The sequence below is a fragment of the Gossypium arboreum genome, chromosome 8, assembly GCF_025698485.1.
Source record: "Gossypium arboreum isolate Shixiya-1 chromosome 8, ASM2569848v2, whole genome shotgun sequence".
NCBI classification, from domain to species: Eukaryota; Viridiplantae; Streptophyta; class Magnoliopsida; order Malvales; family Malvaceae; genus Gossypium; species Gossypium arboreum.
In genome coordinates this window covers 130,922,540-130,942,009 of record NC_069077.1, presented here as the reverse complement: position 1 = coordinate 130,942,009, position 19,470 = coordinate 130,922,540, and the positions used below count along the sequence as shown (strand labels likewise).

The following is a 19,470-nucleotide window of genomic DNA, read 5'->3' as shown; positions in this document are numbered from 1 at the left end:
AAAATAGAGTATTGACTGAAATGGTAAATTCAATGTTATCATATTCTGGTCTTGGAAAAGATTTTTGGGGATAAACTGTTCTAATAGCTTGTCATATATTGAATAGAGTTCCTAAGAAGAAAACTAAAATAACCTCTATGAACAATGGAAGGAAAGGAAACCAAACCTTAGTTCTTTGAAGTTTTAGGGTTGTACAGCTATTGTCAAAGTTCCAACACCTAAATGTAAAAAGTTAGGTGAAAGAGGAACTGAATGCATATTTATAGGATATGCACGTAATAGCAAGACATATAGGTTCGTGGTAATTGAACCAAATGATTCAATTTCAATTAATACTATTATTGAATCAAGAGATGTTATTTTTGATGAAAATAGATTTAATTCTATTTCAAGACAATTATAGCCACAATAATTGATTTATTCTTCAAATGAGAATGAGATTTCATTGGAAAAAATTGATAATAATGATGAATCTTGACAAAAATTAAGAAGAAGTAAAAAGATTAAAAAGGTCAAAGATTTTGGACCAAATTTCATTATGTTTCTTGTAGAAAGAAAAGGTGAATGTATATGCAATAAGTTACATTATTGTTATAATACGAAATATGGCCTTATTACATTTGAAGAGGCAATGAAATCTCAAGACTCTTCTAACACCCCAGACCAGCCTAGATGTTATGGCCGAACCGGGCGATGTCACATGATAGCGTTTTGAAAACTGAGTTGTTGTGATAAAACCATTTTCATTTGTTGACTTTTGTTATCTCCAAATCATTTACCTAATTAATCGATTACTTTAAAACATAATTTCATTCAGAAGCTTTAGCAATAATTTATTTTGAGCAAAAATAGTTCACTTTATGGAAAACCTTGATTCTTAGGAAAATCCGTATTTGTTAAGTTTGAAGTTAAAAACCTGTAAAAATATCTAAATTTTTCTAGAGCTTAAGTAAATAATCCATAAAGTCCAGTTACATAAACATTTCCCATGGTCAATAAATCCATAAACGAGAGAGAAATAGTTTAAATATGTGTGGCCACCGTCGAGTCCTCAACTACACCAATCTACCAAGTCCGAGGATTACCTACACAGATTAAACAGAAAAGGGTAAGTTTCACAACTCAGTGTGTAATCCCCACAGAATTCACACATACAAAATACACATCAGGTGTCATAAATAAATAGTCTGTGGCCGGAGCCCTTTACAGAATCAGTTAGGGCCTTAGCCCAATAGATACAGAATCAGATACAACTTAGGGCCTTAGACCATGTCAGATACAATATGCAAATAGAATATCAGAATCCTACCCACCAGCCTCTGCACACCATCTCCCTCCAACCCTACACACCGTGTGGGGATAAAATCGACCCACCCATCCGTACACATCATGCTGTACCGAGATGCAACACATAGTCAGATAATTGCAGCTGAGCTGCTAGATATCAGGCTTAAGAGCCTTTCAGAATAATTCCTCCAAATAACATCATCCCAACTCTGATGCAATGCAACATATAAAAATGACATGCTATTATGCAATATATCGGATCATACATTTAGTACAAATATCTCAGTTCATGCTTGATACAGAAACCAGACAGTCAAAATACTCAATAAGGGGTCTAAATAGTGCTTAGTGACCCTACAGTAAGACCACAGTTGACTTGGGCGACCCGTGCAACCTTATAGATCATTTTAGAAAAATGGGCTCACATGCCCATGTGGCCTACCCGTATGGGTTAACACGCCTAAAATCTCACACGGGTGTGTCCCACACGGCCTAAGTTGACCTTGGCCATGTGGATCACATGGCCTGGCCTAAAATCTCACACGCCCGTGTGGCCCACACGGCCCAATAGGTCGAGCTGGTGTGTCACACACCGTCTTGTCATGCGCCCATGTCTTGCGCAAACGGCCTGGCTCATCGATCACATGCCTGTGTACTGTCACACGGCCTACCACAAGGGTGACCGCACGCTTGTGTGACATCAACAGATTTATTTTTCTGCTTTTCCTATTTCTTGTTTTCTGTGTTTTCGAGTACACACCTGGTTTATTTTCGTTGTTTACTAAATCCCGAGATCACTAGCACCTATAATTGATCGATAAATACAGATTAAACACTTGATACACATTAAAACTGAATTGGAATGAAGAATCCCAAGAACACATAAACGTCTTACCAAAATCAACCGAACTCAATTCTAAATTAGATTCGAGAAGTGTGACTCGCAGCCTCACAACTTTCTCCTAAACACAATTTAAATTCATTAACCAATGACGTTACAGTCTCAAAACCAAACTTAAACAACATACCTACTGAACGTGCAACTGCGACCACGAAAAGGCATTAGATGGGAGGATGAACTAAGGAAAAAGGAAACAAGCAGAGAAAGGCTGAAGTTTCAACAACAAATCGGCGGTAAAAGGTTGGCAAAAGAAAAGGAAACAACAGAATCTTTTTGGGAAGAAGAACAACAAAAATTCAGTAGTGGGAAAAAAATAAAATCAAAACCTAATAACTCTCTAATCTCCTAATTTACTCCCACTAACCTTCAACTACTCAACCACTTAAGTGTTTCAGCCAAACCAAAACTCCCACACAGCACAAGCAGCAAAATAAATCCCTTGCTCGTGCAAGGATTCGAACACAGGGCCTTTAACAAATTAACACTCCACTTAACCACCAGACCAGTAGGCCTATTCTGACATTAGATTACACATAAGTAAAAATAAGCCTATTGAACCTAGTTAAGGCTTAATTCATAAAAAGGCCAAAATTTACCCAAGTCGTGACTTGAACTTGGGACCTCACACACACACCCGGAACATTTAATCACTAAAGCAGATACAAATTTATGTTTAATATTTTATCAGAAAATAAATTTAAAACTTAAGGCGTTACAATTCTACCCCCTAAAAGAAAATTTCGGCCTTGAAATTTTACCTGATCAGAAAATGTGAGGATACTGCTGACGCATCGAATCCTCCGGGTCCTAAGTGGCCTCCTCAGTGCTATGATTCCTCCACAGCACCTTCACTAGGGGAATATATTTTTTTCGTAGAACCTTAATGTCGCAATCTAAAATCTGAACCGGCTCCTCAAATGTTAGATCTGGCCGAACCTCAATCTTCTCTACAGGAACAATGTGCATAGGATCAGAGCGATATCGTCTCAACATTGAGACGTGGAAAACATCATGAATGCAATCTAGCTCTAGAGGTATCTCCAACTGATATGCGACTGAACCCACCCGTTTCAAAATTTGGTACGGCCCAACAAGCCGAGGGTTCAGCTTGCCCTTGCGACCGAACCTCAGAATTTTCTTCCATGGCAAGACCTTAAGGAAAACGAGGTCTCTCACAGAATATTCTATTTCTCAATTTTTCAAGTCTGCATAGGACTTCTACCACCAGAAGCTGCTTTCAGTCGATCTCGAATCAAACGGACCTTGTCTTCAGTTTCTGAAACCAATTCCGGACCCAAAATACGTCGCTCACCCAACTCAGTCCAGCATAAGGGAGTGCGAAATTTACGACCATACATTGCCTCGTAAGGTGCCATCTGTATACTAGACTGGTAGCTGTTATTGTAAGCGAACTCCGCTAATGGCAAGTACTCTACCCAACTGCCTCAAAAATTAATAATACAGCCCTTCAACATATCCTCCAGTATCTGAATCACCCTCTCCGACTGACCATTTGTCTGAGGATGGAAAGCAGTACCGAAGTCTAACTTCAAACCTAGAGCCTCATGCAGTTTCTTTTAGAATCGAGACGTGAAACGAGGATCCTTATCGGAGATGATTGAGACAGGTAACCCATGTAGCCTCACTATTTCAGAAATGTAGAGTTTAGCCAACCTTTGCAGAGAAAAGTCTGTCCTGACCGGAATGAAGTGAGCAGACTTGGTCAGTCGATCAACAATGACCCAGACAGAATCTTTCTTAGTGGGTGTTAGAGGCAACCTACTAACGAAGTCCATCGTTACTCGCTCCCATTTCCATGTTGGTACTTTAACCGGCTGCAACAAACCCGAAGTTAACCAATGTTCAGCCTTAGCTTGCTGACAAGTCAAACAGCGAGCAACGAAGTCACTAATCTCACACTTCAACCCTGACCACCAGTATAATTCTCGCAGATCTTGATACATCTTGTTCCCACCGGGATGCATAGCATAAGGGCTACTATGCGCTTCCCTCAGAATTAACTACCTTAAATCCCTATCATTCGGCACACAAATTCGACCGTGGAAATATAATACTCCATCGCTGCTAATCCAAAAATCAGTAGTAACACCACTCTCAACTTGATGAAAACGGAACTCAAGAGACTTATCCCCTATCTGTTTACCTCTGATCTGATCAATCCATGTCAGTTTTACTTGAAGTTCTGCCAACAAACTCCCATCACTGAATAAACTGAGTCAAGCAAACATCATTCTCAGATCAGTCATAGCCCTACGGCTCAATGCATCAGTCACCACATTGGCCTTACCAAGATGGTACTCGATGGTGCAGTCATAATCCTTAAACAACTAAACCCATCTACGTTGCCTAAGATTCAACTCTCTTTAAGTGAGGAGATATTTGAGGCTCTTGTGATTAGTATAGATAGTACACTTCTCACCATACAGATAGTTCCTCTTGATTTTTAAAGCGAAGACTACCACTGCCAACTCCAGATCATGTATCGGATAATTAGGCTCATGAGTCTTGAACTGACGAGATGCATAAGCAACCATCTTTTCGTCTTGCATCAGAACACAACCCAGACCCACATGTGACGCATCGATGTATACTACAAAGTCTTTACGAGGCTCAGGCTGTATTAGAACAGGAGCTTGAGTCGGAACTGTCTTAAGCTTATCAAAACTCTCCAGTTGTGCATCAGTCCAGACGAAAGGAACTCCCTTACGTAGTAGCTTAGTCATCGGAGCCACGATCAAAGAGAACTCTTCTACAAAACGTTGATAATATCCTACCAGCCCTAGAAAGCTACGAATCTCAGACACATTCTTCGGCCGTTTCCAATCCAACACCGCCTCAATATTACGAAGATTGACTCGTAACCCTTGTAATATCCTAAATTAGGGCTTAATCGGAATAGTGGTTTCGTGACCACAAATCCGAGATAGAAATAATTATTTTACAATGATTTTGATGTTTATGATATGATTGCATGATTGTGTGAAAATTTCGTGATGAAATTCTATGCCTAAAGTGCTTAAATTGAAAGTAGGGACTAAATCGAATAAGTTGCAAAACTTGCATTCTAGAAGTTTTAGTATGAAATTGTTTTGGAATATTAATGAGGAGGTCTTAAATAGCAATTTGACCAATTTTAAGTTCATGGACAAAATTAGGACATGGAAGGAATTTTTGGAAAGTTTAGTAGTAAGGGTATTTTGGTCATTTAGTTATTAAAATGAATTAAAACAAAATTAAAAGCCAATTTTGTCCATCTTCTTCATTAGGCCGAAATTTCAAGGGTTCTCCATAGCTAGGGTTTGTTTCAAGCTTCCAAGCTCCATAGTAAGTGATTCCAAGCCCCGCTTTTAATGATTTTTACGCTTTTGAGATCCCTAACTCGATAAAGCTTATGTTAGCAATAATTTAACCTAGGGTTTATATTTGGAAAAATACCCATAGGTGAAATTTGTGTATTTTGATGTTTTATGATAGAATATGAAGTTTTAAATTATGTTAGACAACTTGTACTACTCGATTTTAAGCAAAAACGAGAAAAGGGCTTAATCGGTAAAAATACCTAATAGTCACAAGTACATGTTAGAGTGAGAATTTGATGTTGCCATAGAAGAGAAAAGTGATCAGCATGTTGTAAAACATAAGAATAAGGAATAAAGTTTAATCCCGAGCCTAGGGGCAAAAATGTAAATATGCAAAAGTTTAGGGGTAAAATTGTAATTTTGCAAAAATTTGAGTTAAGGATTAATTTGATAATGTGAGTATTAAATAAGCTAAATGTGTTATTTTAGATCAAGAAAGACGTGGAATCGACCTCAATCGAGGAAAAGAAAAGATTGTGGACTAAATTGCAAAATCTTTGTATTTTGGTACCAAGGTAAGTTCATGTGTAAAAAATGTAGCATAATTGTTATTTTTGAGTTATTGATATTAATTATGTGTTATGCTGAATTTTATTATGAAATGTATGCTTTGTGGTTAATTTCAAATAATATGTAAATTATGTGAACTACTTGTTAAATATAATTGTTACCGAGTATTGATTTCGGCATTCTACGGAAGACGGCAAGGATAAGTGTTTGAGGAAAAAGCCCGTTTGAACCTTAGGAATAGATTAGGATACAAGTGACATGTCACTAGGATGGTTGAGCATCCGAACTCGTTGAGTTGAGTCCGAGTTCACTTATGGATGCGAATGTCCGAACTCGTTGAGTTGAGTCCGAGTTCGTGAGATGTAACTAGGCATCCGAACTCGTTGAGTTGAGTCCGAGTTCACTTATGGATGTGAACGCCGAGCTCGTTGAGTTGAGTCCGAGTTCGCTATGGGCGGGTTACATGATTGCTTGATTGAATATGTGGCACTTATGTGCAAGTTATCCATGTATCCAAATTATATTCGATGTGTTCAACGGGTAAAGTTCTACTCAAATGGAGGAAAATTTCGAGATGTAAAGAGACGTATTGGTAAGTGATATGAAATGGATATTTTGGACAGGTATGTATTTAACCCTCGGGTTGAGTATTGATACAACCACGATAAGGTAATAAGATGATGAAGAATGATTAAAAATGTGATATGTGTTTTAGTGATGTATGCTAATGTTGACTGGTATAACTGTTTGTTATGTTACTTATTATTTGCATATGAACTTACTAAGCATTTATGCTTACTCCCTCCTTCTTACTCATTGTAGTTTTGGACAAGCCATTTCGAGTCGGGATAGGTCGAAGGCTCACCACACTATCCGTAAGATTTTTGGTAAATGGCTTGTAAATTTAAGTATGGCATGTATAGCAATATACCCATTTTGTGTAAATGATCTTATGGTATGGTTGTGAAATGGTTGAGGAAATGCTTGATAATGATAAATTATGAAAATGGTTAGTTTAGATTATGTTTGATGTTAAGGAAAACTATTAAGATACTTAGTGCATAAAAACTCATAAAAAGGATGAAATTTACCATAAATAGAATACCGCAGCAACACTAACGCGAGTTTGAAAATTTACTAAAAATCATAGAAATTGAATTTGGTGGTGAAATACATATCAAATTGAAGCTTATTATGTCTAGTTTCACATGAAACAAATGAAACAAGTAAAGGAAGTATATGTTAGAAGATATTTTAATTTTAGTGAAACAGAGTCATAGCAGTTTCTGAATCCCTGTTCCTACTTTAGAAATTCACCATAAATTGTAAAGATATAATTAGGTGGTGTATTTTATATCCTCAGAATCCTTATTGAGTCTAGTTTTAGTATAAACAAACCTCATAGTCATATGAATTTTTTACAGAGAGAAATGTGGTTCGTAGTAAACAGAGGTCAGACCAGTCGAGTCTTGAAATAGGGGTAACTTTAACTAATAAACTGTACTAATTGGCCCAACCAAAAATTCTAGAAAAAAATTAGTAGATATTTTTATGAGTCTAGATTCAGGGAAAATTTACGGATCTTAATTTTGAGTTTTGTAACTCGAGATATGATTTTTCTTGTGACTGTGACGCAAGTAGCTTAAAAGCTGTGAATGTAGAAACAAATAATTCAAAGTTCTAAAATGTTAAACTAAGCTTAGTAACACCTCATACTCGACTCGTGACGGTCTCGGGTGTGGGGCGTTACATTTAGTGGTATCGAGCAGGTTTAGTCGGTTCTCGGACTCGTGTTGTATGTACGGATTTTGCTATACATGCCATATGTATGAATTGTGATAGTGTGACGACTTCTGACCTTTTTAAATGAAATTTTTTTATATAGTAAATGGATCCCGATCCAGCTGTGGCAGATGAAGTACAGAGTAATGCACCAGCTCCGGCTAATGGAGCAGCGCCGACTGAAAACCCACCCCTCATGTTGGTCGTGGAGGAGGAAAGGGATCGGAAGCCTTTCTCCAAATGATGAGTGCATGGTACACTGAGTTCGTTCGTACGAACCCAAATGTACGACCTCCCCCACCTCCCCCAATTCCTCAACCTATGCCTCCAATGCCTCAAGGAGTGGATATGATAAAATTTCACAGAACCCCCGTTGATAGAATTCGTAAATAAGGGCTGAAGAATTTAGAGCAAATATTGATGATGATGCGAGAAAGCGAGTTCGGCTTGAAAATTCTCTCCGGTATTTGATGAATTATCTTGTACACCAAGAATGTTTGAAATGTGCTACATCTTTGTTGAGAGATTCAGCCTATAATTGGTGGAAGACTTTGATTTCGGTGGTACCGAAAGAGAGGGTAACACGGGAATTCTTTCAAGAAGAGTTTGGAAGAAATATATTAGTGAAAGATTTATTGATCGAAATGTAAAGAGTTTCTTGAGTGAAGCAAGGTAATATGACAGTCTCGAATATGAAAGAGAGTTTGTTCGATTAAGTAAGTATGCTGTGGAATATGTTCCTCTGAAGCCAAGATGTGCCGACGATTTGAAGACGGGCTTAACGAAGACATTAAGGTATTTGTTGGGATCCTTGAACTAAAAGAAATGGTGGTACTTGTCGATCGAGCTTGCAAGGTGAAGAATTCTTGAAGGAAAAGAAAAGGTAGAATCAAACACGAAATTGGAAGAAAAGACCAATGAGTAATGCACCTCACAAAGAAACCGGAAAGTCAAGAAATATGAATCCTCGTTCCCAAGTTTCATTGGGCAATCATATGGAAATTTTAAGAAGCGAAATGTGGGTCCTAAATCTCGGACTACTTCATGGGCTAGTGTGGGAAATACGAGATTTGTCAAACCCGAGTGCCGTGTGTGGTAGAAATCATTTTGGTCCGTGCAGAGCAAATGAATGTTTTCGATGTGGTTCTCCGGATCATTTTATTAGAGACGCCCAGAGAGTCGAGAAAGAAAAATTTCGAATGTAAAAGCTAGTGGTGCGGACTCGAGGGAAGGTATCCGAGAAAAGTTGGAAGTGAAACAAGCGATAAGAATGTAGCCGAGGATGCACCTGTTAGACTGAAGGAAGGGCTCCGGCTAGAACTTATGCTATTAAAGCGCATGAAGATGCTTCCTCACTTGATGTGATTACCGTACATTTTCTCTATAATGTTAATGTTATTGCTTTGATTGATCCGGTTCTACTCATTCATATGTGTGCATGAAATTGGTGTCTAGTATGAATATACCGTTGAGAATCTGAAATTTATGATTAGAGTGTCGAATCCGTTAGGCAAATGTGTGATTGTTGATAAAGTATGTAAGAAATGTCCTTTAATGATTCGGGATCATTACTTTCCTACCGACTTGATGTTGTTGCCGCTTTGATGAATTTGATGTTATTTTGGGTATGGATTGGTTGACATTGCATGATGCTATAGTAAATTGCAAAGAAAATGTTATAGAATTAAAGTGTGGAAATGGTGAAACTCTGGGTTGAATCGGATAAATCGAGGCATTGCATAGTGTGATTTCTTCAATGTCGGCTCAAAGATATCTCGAGAAAGGGTTATGAAGCTTATTTGGCGTATGTAATTAATACAAAAGAAGTTGAAAAGAAAGTTGAATCGGTCTTGGGTTGTGTGTGAATTTGCGGACGTATTTCCGGAAGAATTGCGGGTTTGCCTCGGTCGTGGAAGTAGAATTTGGTATTGATTTGATACCGAACAGCCGATCTCGATTGCTCCATATAGAATGGCACCAACAGAGTTGAAAGAATTAAAGTCGCAGATTGCAAGAGTTGGTGATAAAGGCTTTGTGAGACCGAGTTTTTCACCTTGGGGTGCTCCGTGTTATTTGTGAAAAGAAGGATGGTTCTATGAGATTATGTGTTGATTATCGACGGTTAAACAAGGTGACAATCAAAAACAAGTATCCGTTGTCGAGAATTGATGATTTGTTTGATCACCTAAAAGGAGCGACATGGTTTTCAAAGATTGACTTGAGATCCGGTATTACCAACTGCGGGTAAAGGAGTCGGATGTACCTAAAACGCTTTTAGAACAAGGTATGGTCATTATGAATTTTTAGTTATGCCATTCGGATTGACAAATGCTCTGCTGTGTTTATGGATTTAATGAATCGCATATTTCGCCATACTTGGACAAATTTGTTGTGGTGTTTATAGATGATATTTTAATTTATTCAAAAGATGAGACGAACATCTTGAGCATTTGAGGATAGTTTTGCAAACTTTGAGAGATAAGCATTTGTATGCTAAGTTTAGTAAAAGTGAATTTTGGCTCCGGAAGTTGGATTTTGGGTCATATTGTTTCGTGATGGTATACGGGTTGATCCTAGTAAAATTTCAGCCATTGTTGATTGGAAACCACCGAAAAATGTAACGAAGTTAGAAGTTTCTTGGCGCTAGTGGGTATTATCGGCGGTTTGTAAATGGATTTTCTATAATTGCTGCTCCTATAACTAGATTACTCGAAAGGATGTTAAATTTGAATGGACGGAAGAATGTCAATGAGTTTTGAAGAATTGAAAAGTTATTAACAGAGGCACTAGTGTTAGTACAAACCGAATCGTAAAGAATTTGTGGTGTATAGTGATGCTTCTCTAAATGGTTTGGGGTGTGTGCTCATGCAAGAAGGAAAAGTGGTGGCATATGCTTGAGGCGCTTAAAACCTCATGAGAGGAATTATCCTACTCACGATTTGGAATTGGTCATGGTGGTGTTTGCTTTGAAAATTTGGCGACATTATTTGTATGGTGAAAATGTCGGGTATATACCGACCACAAAAGTCTTAAGTACTTGATGTCACAAAAGACTTGAATTTGAGACAACGAAGATGGTTGGAGTTGTTGAAAGATTACGAGCTTGTTATTGATTATCATCCGGAAAAGCGAATGTGGTTCTTGATGCTTTGAGCGAAAGTTATTGTTTGCTTTGAGAGTTATGAACACTCGGTTGAAAGTGTCAAATGATGGTTCGATTCTAGCGAGTTAAGAGCAAAACCAATGTTTTTACAAGAGATTTCGAAACTCGGAAAAATGATCAAGATTTGCTAGCCAAAAGAAAATAGATGTGAAGTCGACACGGATCGATTTGAATTGGTTCGATGGGTGCTTAATATTTAAAGATCGGATTTGTGTATCAAGAATGAGGAATTGATTCAAAAGATCCTACAGAAGCACATAGTGGTTATTTCTCGATTCATCCGGGTAGTACGAAAATGTATAATGACTTGAAGAAAATGTATTGGTGGAATGGAATGAAAAGAGATATATCGAGTTTGTGTCCAAATGCTTAATTTGTCAACAGTGAAAGTGAACACCAAGTACCTTGAGATTACTCCACCTATTATGGTTCTGAATGGAAATGGGATCGATTACTATGGATTTTGTTTCAGATTGCCATTGACTCAGGAAAGAAAGATGCCATCCGGGTAATAGTTGATGATTAACTAAGTTGGCTCATTTTATCCCTATGCGTCTTTAATTATTCTCTTAACAAGTTGGCTGAATCGTATATTAAAGAAATTGTTAGATTACGGAATACCATTATCGATTATTTCAGATAGAGATCCAAGGTTTACCTCGCAGCTTTTGGCAAAAGTTGCAAGACGCGTTAGGTACGAAGTTAAATTTCAGTACTGCTTTTCATCCACAAACTGATGGACAATCAGAGAGAGTAATTTAGATTCTTGAAGACATGCTCAGATGTTGTGTATTGGAATTTCAAGGAAGTTGGGAAAGATATTTGCCGTTGGTAGAATTTGCTTACAACAATAGCTATCAGACGAGCTTGAAAATGGCACCTTATGAAGCATTGTATGGTCGCAAGTGTCGAACGCCTTTGTATTGGACTGAACTCAAGGAAAATCAGATTTATGGAGTTGATTTAATAAAAGAAATCAAGAAAAGTGAAGATAATTCGAGATTGTTTGAAAGTCGCTTCAGATAGATGTAAATCTTATGCGACCTAAAGCGAAAGGACATTGAGTTTCAAGTTGGTGATAAGGTATTTTTGAAAGTGTCTCCATGGAAGAAAGTCCTTAGATTTGGACGAAAGGGCAAGTTAAGTCCGCGTTTTATTGGACCGTATGAAATAATTGAAAAAGTTGGACCGGTAGCATATCATAAGCGTTACCACCGAATTAGAAAAGATTCATGATGTGTTTCACGATCTATGTTACGTCGGTATCGTTCGGATCCTTCACATATAATTTCACCTACAGAAATTAAACTGCGACCGGATATGACTTATGAAGAAGAACCGATTAAGATTTTAGCACGAGAAGTCAAACAACTAAGAAATAAAAGTGTTGCACTTGTGAAAGTGTTGTGGCAAAAGCATGGGGTAGAAGAGACTACATGGGAAACTGAAGAAACTATGAGAAACCAATACCCACACTGTTTATGGGTAAGATTTTCGAGGACGAAAATCTTTAAAAGGGGAGAGTTGTAATATCCTAAATTAGGGCTTAATCGAATAGTGGTTTCGTGACCACAAATCCGAGATAGAAATAATTATTTTACAATGATTTTGATGTTTATGATATGATTGCATGATTGTGTGAAAATTTCGTGATGAAATTCTATGCCTAAAGTGCTTAAATTGAAAGTAGGGACTAAATCGAATAAGTTGCAAAACTTGCATTCTAGAAGTTTTAGTATGAAATTGTTTTGGAATATTAATGAGGAGGTCTTAAATAGCAATTTGACCAATTTTAAGTTCATGGACAAAATTAGGACATGGAAGGAATTTTGGAAAGTTTAGTAGTAAGGGTATTTTGGTCATTTAGTTATTAAAATGAATTAAAAACAAAATTAAAAGCCAATTTTGTCCATCTTCTTCATTAGGCCGAAATTTCAAGGGTTCTCCATAGCTAGGGTTTGTTTCAAGCTTCCAAGCTCCATAGTAAGTGATTCCAAGCCCGTTTTAATGATTTTTACGTTTTTGAGATCCCTTAACTCGATAAAGCTTATGTTAGCAATAATTTAACCTAGGGTTTATATTTGGAAAAATACCCATAGGTGAAATTTGTGTATTTTGATGTTTTATGATAGAATATGAAGTTTTAAATTATGTTAGACGACTTGTACTACTCGATTTTAAGCAAAAACGAGAAAAGGGCTTAATCGGTAAAAATACCTAATAGTCACAAGTACATGTTAGAGTGAGAATTTGATGTTGCCATAGAAGAGAAAAGTGATCAGCATGTTGTAAAACATAAGAATAAGGAATAAAGTTTAATCCCGAGCCTAGGGGCAAAAATGTAAATATGCAAAAGTTTAGGGGTAAAATTGTAATTTTTCCAAAATTTGAGTTAAGGATTAATTTTATAATGTGAGTATTAAATAAGCTAAATGTGTTATTTTAGATCAAGAAAGACGTGGAATCGACCTCAATCGAGGAAAAGAAAAGATTGTGGACTAAATTGCAAAATCTTTGTATTTTGGTACCAAGGTAAGTTCATGTATAAAAAATGTAGCATAATTGTTATTTTTGAGTTATTGATATTAATTATGTGTTATGCTGAATTTTATTATGAAATGTATGCTTTGTGGTTAATTTCAAATAATATGTAAATTATGTGAACTACTTGTTAAATATAATTGTTACTGAGTATTGATTTCGGCATTCTACGGAAGACGGCAAGGATAAGTGTTCGAGGAAAAGCCCGTTTGAACCTTAGGAATAGATTAGGATACAAGTGACATGTCACTAGGATGGTTGAGCATCCGAACTCGTTGAGTTGAGTCCGAGTTCACTTATGGATGCGAATGTCCGAACTCGTTGAGTTGAGTCAGAGTTCGTGAGATGTAACTAGGCATCCGAACTCGTTGAGTTGAGTCCGAGTTCACTTATGGATGCGAACACCTGAGCTCGTTGAGTTGAGTCCGAGTTAAACTTATAGGCGGGTTACATGATTGCTTGATTGAATATGTGGCACTTATGTGCAAGTTATCCATGTATCCGAATTATATTCGATGTGTTCAACGGGTAAAGTTCTACTCAAATGGAGGAAAATTTCGAGATGTAAAGAGGCGTATTGGTAAGTGATATGAAATGGATATTTTGGACAGGTATGTATTTAACCCTCGGGTTGAGTATTGATACAACCACGATAAGGTAATAAGATGATGAAGAATGATTAAAAATGTGATATGTGTTTTAGTGATGTATGCTAATGTTGACTGGTATAACTGTTTGTTATGTTACTTATTATTTGCATATGAACTTACTAAGCATTTATGCTTACTCCTCCTTACTCATTGTAGTTTTGGACAAGCCATTTCGAGTCGGGATAGGTCGAAGGCTCGACCACACTATCCGAAGATTTTTGGTAAATGGCTTGTAAATTTAAGTATGGCATGTATAGCAATATACCCATTTTGTGTAAATGATCTTATGGTATGGTTGTGAAATGGTTGAGGAAATGCTTGATAATGATAAATTATGAAAATGGTTAGTTTAGATTATGTTTGATGTTAAGGAAAACTATTAAGATACTTAGTGCATAAAAACTCATAAAAAGGATGAAATTTACCATAAATGAATACCGCAGCAACACTAACGCGAGTTTGAAAATTTACTAAAAATCATAGAAATTGAATTTGGTGGTGAAATACATATCAAATTGAAGCTTATTATGTCTAGTTTCACATGAAACAAATGAAACAAGTAAAGGAAGTATATGTTAGAAGATATTTTAATTTTAGTGAAACAGAGTCATAGCAGTTTCTGAATCCCCTGTTCCTAATTTAGAAATTCACCATAAATTTTAAAGATATAATTAGGTGGTGTATTTTATATCCTCAGAATCCTTATTGAGTCTAGTTTTAGTATAAACAAACGTCATAGTCATATGAATTTTGTACAGAAATAAATGTGGTTCGTAGTAAACAGAGGTCAGACCAGTCGAGTCTTGAAACAGGGGTAACTTTAACTAATAAACTGTACTAATTGGCCCAACCAAAAATTCTAGAAAAAAATTAGTAGATATTGTTATGAGTCTAGATTCAGGGAAAATTTACAGATCTTAATTTTGAGTTTCGTAACTCAAGATATGATTTTTCTTGTGACTGTGATGCAAGTAGCTTAAAAGCTGTGAATGTAGAAACAAATAATTCAAAGTTCTAAAAATGTTAAACTAAGCTTAGTAACACCTCATACTCGACTCCGGCGACGGTCTCGGGTGTGGGGGAGTTACAACCCTTCAGTAGAAACTACATGTCCTAGAAATATTACTTCCGAAACCAGAACTCACACTTGCTGAGCTTCGCATACAACTGTTTCTCACGAAGAATTTGTAGAACCACTCTTAGATGCTCATCATGCTCATCCTCTATCTTAGAATATACCAAGATGTCTTCGATGAACACCACTACAAACTGATCCAGGTAGGGCTGAAATACTCGCTTCCTCAAATTTATAAATGTCGCTGGTGCATTAGTCAAACGAAAGGGCATAACTAGGAACTCGTAATATCCATGTCGAGTCCTTAATGGAGTCTTATGCACATCGGCCTATTTAACTCTCAACTGATGAAAGCCCGAATGCAAATCGATCTTAGAAAACACAGAGGCCCCTCTGAACTGGTCGAATAAGTCATCTATCCTCGGAAGTGGGTACTTATTCTTGATCGTTAACTTGTTCAATTGACGGTAGTCGATACACATCCTCATTGTCCCATCTTTGTTTTTCACGAATAGAACAGGTGCTTCCCAATGGAGACACACTGGGATGAATGAACCCGCTATCTAACAGCTCCTGAATCTGAGCCTTAAATTTTGTTAGCTCTTTCGGTGCCATTCGCTAGGGCACGATAGACACCGGAGTTGCACCAAAGATCAACTTAATCCCAAATTCCACCTCTCGGCTCGAAGGCAAACCCGGTAGCTCCTCAGGAAACACATCTGAAAAGTCCCTCACGGTTCTGATGTCCTTAATCGAAGAGTCCCCAGAATAAAAAACACTGATGTAGGCCAAGAATGCCTCACATCCTTTCTTCACTAACTTTTCCACCACCAGCGCAGAAATCACATTGGTCAAATAGTCTCATCGTTCGCCGATCACAACTACCTCATCATCCTCCTCGGTCTTCAAGAAAAGCCTTTTCGTTGCATGATCCAGACTCACCCAATGTTTAACCAGCCAGTCCATCCCTAGAAGCAGATCGAACTCTACAAACGGAAGCTCTATTAGATCAGCTAGAGATACTATCCCTTGGACCTCTAGCGGAACATCTCTATACAATCTACTAACCCGAATGGATTTAACACCGTTACCTTACTATCAGCACTCTCGACTGGAATCCCCAAAGTTTCAGAGACAGTACTAGTTACATATGAATGGGTAGAGCCTATGTCTATCAATACAAGATAAGGTACATCAAATATTAAAAACATACACGTAATGACGTCTTGAGCCTCTTTGTCATCACGACGACGAGCAACATAGACCAAAGTAGGCTGCCTCACCTCAGTCGATCTCGTACCTCTACCAGGTGCTCTCTGTCCTCGGCTCATGCTGTTACTACCCCTGGCCTGACCCCGACCCCTAGGTAGCTACTGAACTACCCTCGACAGCTATGCAATCCCAGTAACCGAAGCTTGCATCTGATCATTTCTTAATGGACAATCTCTAACACGATGCTCAGTGGACCCACATCTCAGACATGCCCCAGTAGTCCTCCAACACTCGCCCGGATGACGTCTGCCACAATGTCCAAAAAGCGCCACCCCAATAGGTACCGCAGGAGGCCCAACTCTTACTGGCTCATCAGATCTGGCCTTTTTCTCAGGCTTTATTCTAGAATTCGAGGGTTCCGGATCCCTCTTAATCTTTCCTCTGTCCCGATTTTGGTGCTCAATGCGCTTTACTTCTTTGGTGATCTTCGCCTTCTCAACAAGAGTAGAAAAATCACGCTTTCTCTGCGGAGCTATCAGAACTCGCAAATTGTCCTGAGACCATCCTCAAACCGGACATAGCGTTCATACTCGGTCGCCACCATGCCTCGCGCATAGCGACTCAACCTCAAGAATTCAGCCTTATACTCGGCCACTGATCAATCTCCCTGAGTGAGATTAAGGAACTCACATCTTTTAGCATCAATATAGCCGACTCCCACATACTTACTCTGGAACGTAGTCTTAAAATAGTCCCAAGTCAATCGGTCGGGCTGAGTGCCCTCCTTAACCGTCAGCCACCACTGATATACTTCGTCGCGAAGCAGAGAAACAACCCATTTTAATTTCTGCTCATGGGTAAAGTCCAGATCGTCCATTATTCTTTCTGTTGCCTCAATCCAATATTCGGCCACGCTAGGGGTGACTTCAGTGAAACCTTTGAAAAGCTTAGCCTATTGTACCGAAGTTGTTTCATAACCGACCCTCGGCCCCAGATCCAGCATTGGGCCGAGAGACCCTATCCAAAATCTTAAGCATAGCGTGGGACAATGCGTCATCTCCAGCCATGCTATCACGAGACCCAGTCTCAGTAGCAGCGAAACTGGTGTCTCACTCGTGTCCAAATTTGGTATATTATACATGGAAGAGGACTCAACTCGAGCCCTTCTACGACCTCTACCTCGGCCTCTAGTACCACGTCTGTGGATACCTCTTGTACTAATCGTAAATTTTGGAATTAATCTGTATTAACAGTTTTATGCATTAGTTAACAGTTTCGATATTTTATTAACAAATATTTTATGTAGTACAGTATCAGAATGTTCAAAGTCGGCTATCGCAAGTAGTAGTCTCACTACAGTTTTCAGTTTACACTACCTAGAGTGTTTTCAATGTGACATACTACCTAAAACGTTTTCAATATGTTCTAATCATACTTTCAGACAATTCTAAATAGAGTTTTAGAAACTTACAGGATCGGCGCCGGAGACTCGGTGTACCACTTACTTATTCCCAAAAATACTTCAAATCATTTACAATTTATTTCTTTAAAACCAAGTTTAAAACTCAAATCCACAATCGAGTTTTGCAACCTGACTTTGATACCACTAAATGAACATCCCAGACCCACCCTAGACGTTATAGCCGAACTGGGCGATGTCACATGATAACGTTTTGAAAACTGAGTTGTTACGATAAAACCATTTTCATTTGTTGACTTTTGTTATCTCCAAATCATTTACCTAATTAATAGATTACTTTAAAACATAATTTCGTTGCGGAAGCTTTAGAAATCATTTATTTTGAGCAAAAATAGTTCACTTTTTGGAAAACCTTGATTCTTAGGAAAATCCATATTTGTTAAGATTGAAGTTAAAAACCCATAAAAACATTTAAATTTTTCCAGAGTTTAAGCAAACAGTCCATAAATTCCAGTTACATAAACATTTCCTATGGTCAATAAATCCATAAATGAGAGAGAAATAGTTTAAATACGTGTGGCCTTCGTCGAGTCCTCCACCGTATTGATCCGCCAAGTCCGGGGATTACCTACACAGATTAAAAAGAAAAGGGTGAGTTTTCGCAACTCAGTGTGTAATCCCCATAGAATTCACACAGATAGAATACACATCAGGTGTAATAAATAAATAGTCTAGGGCCGGAGCCCTTTACAGAATCAGTTAGGGCCTTAGCCCAATAGATGCAGAATCAGATACAACTTAGGGCCTTAGCCCATGTCAGATATAGTATGCAGATAGAATATTAGAATCCCACCAGCCAACCTCTATACACCATCTCCTTCCAATCCTACACACCATGTGGGGATAAAATTGACCCACCTATCCCTACACACCATGTTGTACCGAGATTCGGCATATAGTCAGAAAATTGTAGCTGAGCTGCTAGATATCAAGCTTAATAGCCTTTCAGAATACTTCCTCCAAATAACATCATCCCAACCCTGATGCAATGCAACATACAAAAATGACATGCTATTATGCAATATATCAGATCATACATTCAGTACAGAAATCTCAATTCATGCTCGATACAAAAATCAGACAGTTAGAATACCCAATAAGGGGTCTAAATAGCGCTTACTGACCCTACAGTAGGACCACAATCAACTTGGGCAACCCGTGCAACCTTACAGATCATTTCAGAAAAATAGGCTCACACACCCATGTGGACTGCCTGTGTGGCCCACACGACCTAAGTTGGCCTTGGCTGTATGGATCACATGGTCTGGCCCAGAATCCCACATGCCTGTGTAGTTCACCTGTGTGGGCTTACACGCTCGTGTGACCCACATAGCCCAATAGGTCGAGCCCGTGTGTCGCACACGGCCTCTCTAGCCATCATACGGCCATGTCATACTCCCATGTCTTACACGCATGGTCTGGCTCATCGATCACACGCCCGTGTACTGTCACACGGCCTACTATATGGGTGACCACACACCCGTGTGAC

General features: G+C 38.2%; 2 protein-coding genes across 2 annotated transcripts; both read right to left on the bottom strand.

Annotated features, from left to right (window-relative positions):
• Nucleotides 1–2,995: 2,995 nt before the first annotated feature.
• LOC128296663 (uncharacterized) lies at nt 2,996–3,564 on the bottom strand. Its single transcript, XM_053032105.1, has 2 exons — nt 3,451–3,564; nt 2,996–3,340 (listed from the first exon to the last, which is right to left on the bottom strand). Exons 1-2 carry the CDS (start codon nt 3,562–3,564, stop codon nt 2,996–2,998), a joined length of 459 nt encoding a protein of 152 aa, XP_052888065.1.
• A 422-nt stretch (nt 3,565–3,986) lies between these two features.
• Nucleotides 3,987–4,932, bottom strand: LOC108468639 (uncharacterized). Its single transcript, XM_017769514.2, has 3 exons — nt 4,634–4,932; nt 4,214–4,420; nt 3,987–4,023 (listed from the first exon to the last, which is right to left on the bottom strand). The coding sequence occupies exons 1-3, from the start codon at nt 4,930–4,932 to the stop codon at nt 3,987–3,989; spliced, it is 543 nt and encodes a 180-aa protein (XP_017625003.2).
• Nucleotides 4,933–19,470: the final 14,538 nt, after the last annotated feature.

Coding starts and splice junctions, on each gene's coding strand:
- LOC128296663 (XM_053032105.1), bottom strand. CDS start 3,564: ATGGCACCTTACGAGGCAATGTATGGTCGTAAATTTCGCACTCCCTTA. Junction 3,341..3,450: donor TTTCAGAAACTGAAGACAAG/GTCCGTTTGATT, acceptor GTTTTCCTTAAG/GTCTTGCCATGGAAGAAAAT.
- LOC108468639 (XM_017769514.2), bottom strand. CDS start 4,932: ATGACTAAGCTACTACGTAAGGGAGTTCCTTTCGTCTGGACTGATGCA. Junction 4,421..4,633: donor AAAATCAAGAGGAACTATCT/GTATGGTGAGAA, acceptor TGCTTGACTCAG/TTTATTCAGTGATGGGAGTT. Junction 4,024..4,213: donor CCGAATGATAGGGATTTAAG/GTAGTTAATTCT, acceptor GGTTTGTTGCAG/CCGGTTAAAGTACCAACATG.